This window comes from Saccostrea cucullata, unplaced genomic scaffold, assembly GCF_032062105.1.
Source record: "Saccostrea cucullata isolate Sc308-1 unplaced genomic scaffold, CSIRO_AGI_Scuc_v1 ctg16674, whole genome shotgun sequence".
NCBI lineage: Eukaryota > Metazoa > Mollusca > Bivalvia > Ostreida > Ostreidae > Saccostrea > Saccostrea cuccullata.
In genome coordinates, this window is record NW_026940826.1 from 1 (window position 1) to 9,911 (window position 9,911).

Here is a 9,911-nt window from a genome sequence, read left to right on the forward strand (position 1 = left end):
TACATGCTAAATACAAAAATCATCAATATCAGTTTTGTTTAACTTTATGAACCCCTTTTAAGTGCACTACCCCACTTAGCTCTCATCAAGTGAAGTACTTTGAGTACATCATAGAGCACTTTCATGACCTTAAATAAATACATTGAGACAGTTTTCCTAGCAGTAATATAAAACAACCATTTTATATTACAATCAAATCAACTTGATCAAGAAGGATGATAGACCAAAAAAATTCCAAGAAATGTTAAAATCATCAAATCAAAGTATAAAACTTATGACTCAATAGAGTCTTACATAATGCTGACATTGGTACATGTACACTTAAATTTTATCATCTCAGAAAAAATAGCACTGCTATCAGTCACTGAAAGAAAGGATTCTCCTCAAAATGAACACTGTGTCACAAGATAATGGCAGTCTTAGGATTGGAGGATATAGGGTATGCTACAATGTCTATATCCTCCCCTACCCTGGCTCTGTCTGTGATATATGGGGTCTGCTATCCTAGAATGTCTATATCTCCCTCCCCATCCCCCGGCTCTATCTCCGACACTGACAGAACTTCTTCTCTGGCAAACAGACCACTTCGTTTCTCTTTCAACATCTGGCGGTACTCTTTTCGTTGTCGTTGCTTGTAAAATTTCTGTCTTGCTTTCTTTTCTTGTGTAACCTGTTTCTGAATTAGAGTAATTGAGAGTATTACAATCTAAAAATCCACAAATTATCAGTTGTATCACGGTTCAGAAAAAATGTTCAGTAAAATATAAATTCCTCTCATGCAATATGCAAGTTTCCAGATTATCTCCCTTGGTGCATTCTTTCATTTTTAAATTTAAAATTGTCTTGCTTATAACTAAAGTTTCCAGTTTATATTTTACCTTATTGCTTTGTTTACTGTGTTTCTTTGGTGAGATGTTAGAATTGCCCTCGTTTGGTATACTAGGGCTCTGTGCATGTCCAGCTATGTAGTCCTGAATTTTCTGCAGCTTTTCATCATCTATGGAGTATACATCTATAAAAACAAAAGTAAACATACATGTATTAGCTATCTGAGATCATGAAGCTTGCCTGAAAAAAAAATTAACTAGAGCTTTGGCTAAACTTGGATAATCAAAGGTTACAAAGTTCACCTCGAGAAATGTTATCTATAGGCAGGGCTAGACAAATAGCATTGCCCGATGCCCGGGACAACAATTTCTGGTTGGTGGGCAAGTGGTCAATTCCATTATCCAAAGTTCAAAGCAAGTCTATCTATAGATGCAAGTTTAATCATCCAATGAAGCGCACTGAAGTGGTAAAAAATTTCCATGTGAATGCAATGTTTTGAGCTATACTGTGGAATCATCAATGTTCGTGGAAGACCAATGTTTGTGGATTTCATTGGTCACCCTTATCCACAAATTTACATCCCCACGAAAATTTACTTTGTAAACATATTTATTTGTTGCATCTTCTGTATATATGAGTTACCCACGAAATTACGTCCCCACGAACAAACATAATTTTGCCTACCCACGAACATTGACCCCCACAAATTAAAATGATTCCACAGTATTTAGAACACAAATTGTCATACAATGACAGGCCCATTTCTTTAGAAAGAAAAACTCGGTCAAGTGGTCCTTAAGAATACTTGTAGAACTGGTATTGGATAGATATAACAGCAAATCAAATTAGCTATCAATATAAACACTGAGATAGCACATGTTCGACCAATACATGTGTTATGGTAACTCAATAAGGCCATGATAAATAAATTGCTAGATTCTCATCCAATTTTTTTTTAAAATCAAGGCGGGTGGGCGGCTTTTATTTCATATTTTTTATTTTTTCAATTTTGCAGATTTTTTATTGACCTGGTCCATCGGTGTAATTTTATCTACAATACCCAAATAAAAGTCATAGTAAAGGTTCAATTATCTCTTACTTCACATCATCACCAATCTTTTTCAACCAATGACCCTTGTTTAAAATATATACGCAAGTATTACAGCAATTACCATCTTTTCAGCCATCAAAATCATGTCGACTTTCACGGGATTTAAAATGAAAGTAGAATGGTAGATGAATACCGATCCCGATCAGAATTAAGATGAAGAAAAACAGAAATAAAAAATTTGAGGCGGGGGTATAAAATCAGGGCGGGCGGGGATGAGAATCTAGGAATATTTTTATTATGATAAATTCATAATTATGTACTGTACAAAATGGTTGCAATGCATGGTTAACAGAAGTAGGGATTCACTAACTCTCTCTTCTAACTTTTATATTCTCTATTTCAGTGTATGTTATGTTGCTTCTCGCAAAAAATGGGGTGTCCTCAGAGTTCGACACTAACGGTAGCCCGCTGGCCCCGGACAACTTAATATTGAGGTTGGACTACTAAACACGCCTTTAAACTAGCCCTGCAGGACTACTGTAAATTTTACCAAACACTCACTCAGAGCAACAAAAATAATTATAATTTACACACAAGGTACCTGATAATTGTTATACAGTGGCGCCTCATTTATCCGGACGCTTTGGTTCCTTGGCAAATTGTCCGGATAAGTGAAGCGTCCGGATATCTGAATTCTATTGATTTCACTTCCAGGTATACTGTATTTGTATTGTAATTCTTTTATATATAAAGAAAGATAAATGCTATCATATAGAAATAATAATTTATTTTTTTAAACACTATATCTTTAGTATACATCAGCACTACTTTTACACTTTTTTCAAATAAAATAAATATTTTTATAGCTAAAAACTAAATGCCGACTCGCGCTCTCTTTGCCGGTGGTGTAGACATGGTTGTAGCTGGAGAGCAGAATGACAAACATTGGATATAACGCTGCCTATATGGGCAGAATTTTCATTACCCAGCTTAGTTTTTACTTTCTACTTCCTATAAATTGATGAACATAGCCAAGCGAATTCTCTCATTTGCAGCTTTGATTACACCCAAGCGAGCTCTCAGTACTTATCAAATCTAATCTTAATTTGAACACTCATCCACGCTAAATCTGACATAATAAAAATTCACGCAGTAATCATCCCAAGCGAAATCATTGATTGTCTAAAATTATTCAAATTTGATTGTTTTAGGTTTTTTTTTTTCGATGATAACTGCCACCAATCTACAGATGAAAATTACAATACCGATTGTGTGTGCACATGGTGTAGACAACGAGATTATGAAACTATGTCGTCCCGTCTATAAATAGAAAAATATTTAAAACCAGCTCTGTACTAAAATTATAAATATCTCGCAGATAACAAATAACTGAATAGAAAATTGTTTTCTGTTACCAACACAGTGAATTGTTTATTTTCATTTGTGTATCGATCTCTCTTATATTATATATGACCATATCCACTTAACATACTTAATCTGTGGACTAATCAGAAGTCATTCATAACAGGTCACAGGTGATCGTCTTGTAAAAACAATCAATCCGGCCAGTGTTTTGATAACAATTATCACTCAGTTCAGGCGTGAATGTTGACAAGAATGGAAGTACAAATTAAAATTTACCGTCCGGATAAATGAACCAATTTATAACGTAAAAATACATTTTGTAGTAAAAAAGAGCCGTCCGGATACGGAACGCGGAATTCCGGATAAATGAGTCAAAATTACGTTGAAAAAATCCGTTCCCGAGAAAAATCGTCCGGAAGGTGAAGCGTCCGGATATCTGGCGTCCGGATATCTGAAGGTCCACTGTATTTATTTTCAATCATATGTTTTATCATCATACTTATTATTGTTGTAAGTCAAAATGTAAAACTTGTAGGTGATTATAAAGATTATAAATGTGGAATTTTTCGAATAGAAAACTGTCTAAGGTACAATCATAGGGTGACATATAATTTTTACCCAAAATACAGCCAGAATGCAGGATTTGGCATCTCTATTTTTAAAATTTCCCGGGGGTGGCCTGTACCCTCACCACCAGGAGGGGGACACCCCCTCCCGCACCTACCCCCACTCATCACTTCGCGACTCGGCAACCAGCCTTCGGCTGCTGGACAACTAATACATGAACAGGGCTAGTAGAAATTTGAAATGGCTAGCCCTGCTGACAACTATGGTTTTAAAGTTAGTGTCGATCCCTGGGAGACTACTATAGAATTTTGAAGATTATTCCTTCCTTGTTTCTAAAGAAATGGCCATGTCATCAAGTAGTAATTGACATTTGATAAAGAAACACACAAAATTCTCATTCATATGAAAATTTTACCACTTCAATTGGTTTCATTGTAACAAGGCGTATAATCATAGAACTTCAAAAAAAAACATTACCTTGGTAACTCATCTTGACAATCATTAATTACCGTCAGATTCAGCTTGAAAAATGAGTCTGAAAGTTTCCATCCTTTTGGATATTATACAGTATACATGTACTCTTAACGAAAGACCTACCGAAAACCAACTGAGTAATTCTACATCTTTGTCATAAAATTGTACAGAATGTTAAACATTTTGAGCAGTCTGTGTGTCTGTAAATATACAAACCTATAACAAACTCTTTGTCTGTTGGTGATACATGTGCTGTTGGGTTTATAATTCGTATGACCTCCAATTGCTCTCGAAGACCCAATTCATTACTGATTACTCGACTAAGGTCCTCAATGACTGTTGTTTTTTCATCATCAGGTAATGTGCTCCTAGAAAATAAAAACATAGATCTACATGTATTTGTCTGAAATAGTCTAGAAACATTTAAGAATTCTTATACCAAATTCATTTTGTTTCGAAAATCTGTGTCAATAGAAGCATCAAAATATCACATTCCAGAGCCAGAGACAGGAATATATTTGATACCATATGTCTGCAAAAGTTGAAAGATTTTGAAATATTAAGCAATGCTGAAAAGATAACAAAGAGGATATTTGGTCACTTTTGTGACCATTATTTGATTTTTTTGTTTTACGGACCCTCTGTACGGACCATAACTTTTCAAAGCACTTCAGGGATAGACATTAACTTTTATATTCATTTGTCTTTCGGGCAAGTGAACAACAATTTTGACTTGTCCATTGCCCAAATTTTTATAGAAGAAAATCCAGTTACTGTAACTTAATTTGTTGCTACATTTTGTAAATATATGTAAACCACTTAATATCCTAACATTTTCTATCCTGAAAACACACACAGCAATGCAGGAATATTATTTTCTTACGATTTTTTTTACCGGTAATTAAAATTTTCCCCTTCAAACATCGAGGTCAAGCTTAAAGAGAAAATAGTTGCCATATTTTGAATCAAGATACATCGTGCACCGAGAATAACTGGTGTTCACTATATTCTGTAAGCGAATAAATAACTGTTCTATAATATCTATTTCATAATAAGAATGTTACGTAAGTTGTAAGATGGCAAGTGTATTTTTGTAAACTACGAAAGAAAACAGAATAACGAACCTGATTTCTCAATGAAGGTATGATCCAGAAACGCTACCGATGGATTCGGAATAAAATAACGTCCAGTTTTTGGTGGAAATCAAGTGTTCAATTTATTCTGTTTATAAACTAATGTAAGGTTTTTTAAAAAAAGTGTTTCTATTAGAAATATCCACTTGCCCGATTGGACAAGTACATCGATGGTTTCACTTGCCCGAACTGAGAATTTACTTGTCCCAGGCAATCGGACAACCATTAGCTTCGATCCCTGAAGGTGAGTTGTCAATCTGATTAAAATCAGATCCTTTGATCTGCTCAAATAGATAGCTAAAAAAGGATCTGAAGAAACCCAATTTAGGGTCATCTTCTGTTGACTCCATGGACCAACAGAAATCTGTCCAGACTGACAAAGTCCAGATGGTAGTCTGTCCAAATGACTGACAGTGGATAAATTTCAAGAACCCTGCTTTTTGTGTCTCTAATTGGAGAATTGCAATCTCAAAACTTGCATATTATTCTAGTCTAGCTTTTTATTTTCAATGAACTTACCATTTGAGATTTTTAAAGTTGACACAGTTTTTTTTACTTTGTGAAGTTGAACTTTTGTGACTTGATGCTGAAGATGTTGATGGAGTTGAGAGATCTGATATTGATGTAACTGTGTCTACTGCAGTCGTCCATGGAGTACTGTCTATAAGACATGTATCTACAAATATATACATATTTTTTTTAATTTTATATACTGAAATATAATACCTCATATTAAATGCTGTCATTTCCACAGTGACTTAAACAGTTTTCTTTGTATCTTAGTTAATATGTCCACTTTTTAAACACATTTTTTTGCTTTGTAAATATTTGATCAAAAAGCATCATTTAAAAAGCAATTTTATATAAATAATCTCTGTATACTGATACTTAGGGCTGAAACGATACGGCCCCTCCACGATACGATACGTATTGCAATACTTGTGTCACAATTCAATTTTTTCAATACGATACAATTTAAGAAAGAAAGGATTCATAAGTTTAAAGAAAACGTGTTCAGAAAAAAAAAGTAAAAGGTAGTGATACAATAGAGAAATACTACCAAGGGTATGCAATTTAAATATTTAAATCAAGTAATAGCCCACGGGCTAGTGGCAGCATTACACTTACTAGCCCCAAGTAAGATTCTGAAGTTATTAGCCCAAATATTGCCCTGGACAAATATTAAAATAAAACTAATGTTGAAAAAATATCAGTTGTTGAAAAAGTCAAGGTACTAACTACTAAGGTCATTCTTTTTAAAATTAAAGTATAATTCTCACTATTAAAATTAAATCATATAAAATTAATGATTATGAAAGAAAATAAAAATGAATTAAAAAATTATTTGATGTTACTTTTCTGATTATTTTGCACTAGCTCATTCATGAAATTAAATTCATTTTGTTTTCATACTAAATCATTAAATACACTATTAATATATTAAATGTGAATCACAATACACCGTTCTTTCAGTTGATTGGGTGATCGTAAATAATTTAATGAGATATATGCAGGTATTTACAATGACCGGAGGAATGGAGGAAATTCGGATTATGAAAAAAAAGATCGTTTTTGGAAGTAAATAAGTCAGGTAGTACTGCAAAAATGGAGAAAATTATGGAGATTTGTTGACAGTAAGAGCATGCTGCCTAGAAAATATTCACTGGTTGGGAATTGATAGCAAAAGAGTGAAAATACCGGTTGTGCTTTTCATGTATTACATGCGTAGTTATAATTTTTTCTAGCCCGAATTTCCAAATTTGTTAATTGCACATCTCTGACTACTTGTGGTTCTGTTGATTAAGAGCACTTTATTCGTATCAATAATAGCAGTGGCAGCCTGCTCTGAAACTTTACCGTCCCTATTTTCTCCCTCGTGTGTGTCAAACTATTAAAATAAGGTCGAACCCGATCTATTTCAAGGAGTTAACCAAACCCGATTATAAAAAAAGTATCGAACCGAAAATCGAGATGGTGAATCGAACATTGAACCGAGCAATTATATCGAACGATATCGATATTTCGGTGAATCGTTTCAGCCCTACTGATACTAGTGAAATACAGGTATGGATTGTGTTTACAGCTAAACTAAATACCTTCTTCAGTACCATTCAGGATGTTGACAAGAGATGAAGAAATATCTCCAAACAAGGTCTCCTGAAGTTCTGCCACTATGTCAAGGGGGATCTCGTCCCCACAATCTGAGCTGTTCTCGCTGAAGAACGTACTGTTTAGATTCTCGCTGCATTCTGAGCTCACCTCACTCGGGCATGAACTGGACGTAGGTGAGGATTTCTTTACTCTGCAGAAAATAAAGTACATTTGAAAATATAAAGAAAGTACGACCAGAATCTTTTATTGGGGAAAACTCCAAGCACAGCAACAACAACACATGAACATGGGAAATAAGGCAGTCTTATGATTCCTGGGACCAGCATACGAGAACTTCCCCTTCTGAAAGTTTGAAAATTTGAGAAATAGCATTCAGAAACTCAATCTGCATGTTATGAGGCAGTGCTCCAAGTTGCCACTAAAATAGTCGCACTTGCAACCCAAAAATTGATTTTGTGACTAGAAATAAAAACTAACCCACATTTTCGCGACTGAGAAAATTTGAACTGGTAATGTCCATTTTTTAAAATCGGGATCAAGATTTACGTTTATCAATATTCTCTATCAAGAAAATGTTAGAAGACATATACTTTAATACACTTTACAAAGTGTCGCATGGAATTGGATCATGTAATGTTTTGACAGCATGCTGTAATAATGACTTACACAAAGTTTGATAGCACCAGAGACATATGTACATTATGTCCCTGATGGCATTCAAACGTCATAAACTTTCTAGGACCAGACCTTGTTATTAATGGGGGGGGGGGGGGGTTGTGAAGCAGATACTTTCATACTTTCACCATACCTGTATGCATTTGCATATTAAACTTTTACAGCACATTTTTTTGCATTGCTATACCTGTTTAAGTACGAGAAGTTGTGTATATCCGACACATCAGACAAATCCGACTCCAGAAAACTGCTCCTCATGTTGTGACCCAACATGACTTCCTCACACAGCCAAGGACTACAATGTAAAGAAAAGGAGTCAAACCTATTTTGTTGACCACAGTACATGGAGAGAAATCTTTTAAATATACAAATTAAACCTGAGTCAATTAAGTCTGACAATCATTTATATTATAAGAGCTAATCACATTGCTAAAGTTATAAGGCTAACTTTCTCGATACATGTATGGCAGTATGACCATGTGGTCATACAAAAGGAAACCAACATTGACTTGTGTGAAAATGAATGCGTTTTTAAATATACATGAGTAAAACATTTGTTTGAACAAGTGCAATCTGAATTTCAAAATGCATTAGTTCATTTTCTAAAACGCCGTCTGCAAGCCCGAGTGAACTAGTTTTTGTGCCCACATTCCAAATATGGCTGCTTGCTCACAGTATCATGCATGCCATTGTGACCGACACACTGCAAGTTCGCCAAAATATGTACATCTGAAAACATGTTCTGAATGACTTTACAGCACCTTATTATAAAACTAGAGAGTGGTGTGTTGCTTTTCAAACTGTGAAAAGTATGTGGGTAAAAGTTTCCCGCCCCCTTGCCGCTTACAAGAAAGGAAAATAGCTCCCTCTTACCTGTTCGTGGTATCTGCTAGCATCTTGAAGTAAATAAAAGCAAATTTTTATCTGGAACTAAGAACAAATAATCAAAAACGTTGTAAATACTCCATTTTTTTCTATTGAAGTACAATACTTATAATGAAAAATAATTCACTCCATGTGTAACCAACGTGGACGTGAAACATGTGCGTCATCAATGAACACGTTTGTTAAAGCAAATCTGATTGGTCAGAACAATTGTTTAAAACCTGCACAGGTTTCTTTATTTCCCCGGAATAATCATGTGCAGGTAGAACTATAAAGATTTGATTATGATAAAGAAAAAAATATTTATCCACATTTTTTTGAACTATTTGTTTCTATAAAAAATTAGATTGATAATTATATAATCACACACAAAAATTGTTTGGTTGCCCTCCCGACTAAAAATGGCCCGACTCAAAGCTTATTTTAGCATTCCATGAAACGATTGTTAATTTATTTCTCTTATCCCGTCAACAAATATATTGCAAATTTCCAGGAAAAAAACTTTCCACCTTCCATGGAATAAAAATTTATTACAGAATCAAGTGCATGTGATCCATGCCACTAATCTTTTACTATTTATACTTACCCCAAAGATACACACATTTTTTGCAATTCTCTCAGTTTTCGAAAGGATGCTCCTCCTGTTCTTCTTTTCCTGGAATTTTTCCCAGACTTTATTTTTTTTATTATTTTTTTTTTTAATACAATTTTGACCCCCCCCCCTGCGGTTTGAAACATGTTGCTTCAATGTACGTTGCTGAAGCTGAGAGCTACAATTCTGCAGCTACATCTCTAAGTTTTAATGCGATGAAAAAAGTGCG

The 9,911-nt window shown here is 34.5% G+C and overlaps 1 protein-coding gene across 2 annotated transcripts; it reads right to left on the bottom strand.

Moving 5' to 3' along the window:
* Positions 1 to 6: 6 nt before the first annotated feature.
* LOC134256395 (protein FAM199X-like) lies at positions 7 to 8,565 on the bottom strand. Of its 2 annotated transcripts, none has more exons than XM_062739043.1 (6): positions 8,393 to 8,565; positions 7,515 to 7,720; positions 5,938 to 6,094; positions 4,502 to 4,653; positions 879 to 1,012; positions 7 to 676 (listed from the first exon to the last, which is right to left on the bottom strand). In XM_062739043.1, the coding sequence occupies exons 1-6, from the start codon at positions 8,548 to 8,550 to the stop codon at positions 500 to 502; spliced, it is 984 nt and encodes a 327-aa protein (XP_062595027.1). In that variant the 5' UTR covers positions 8,551 to 8,565; the 3' UTR covers positions 7 to 499. The 2 variants fall into 2 exon arrangements, with proteins under 2 accessions (XP_062595027.1, XP_062595028.1); XM_062739044.1 differs by having other exon boundaries at positions 5,938 to 6,079; positions 8,393 to 8,546.
* Positions 8,566 to 9,911: the final 1,346 nt, after the last annotated feature.

Excerpts from the sequence above, each read along its gene's own strand:
- LOC134256395 (XM_062739043.1), bottom strand. The coding sequence starts at position 8,550 with ATGTACTGTGGTCAACAAAATAGGTTTGACTCCTTTTCTTTACATTGT. Across the intron at positions 7,721-8,392 it reads AACTTCTCGTACTTAAACAG|AGTAAAGAAATCCTCACCTA; the intron begins GTATAGCAATGC and ends TATTTTCTGCAG. Across the intron at positions 677-878 it reads ACAGTAAACAAAGCAATAAG|AAACAGGTTACACAAGAAAA; the intron begins GTAAAATATAAA and ends ACTCTAATTCAG.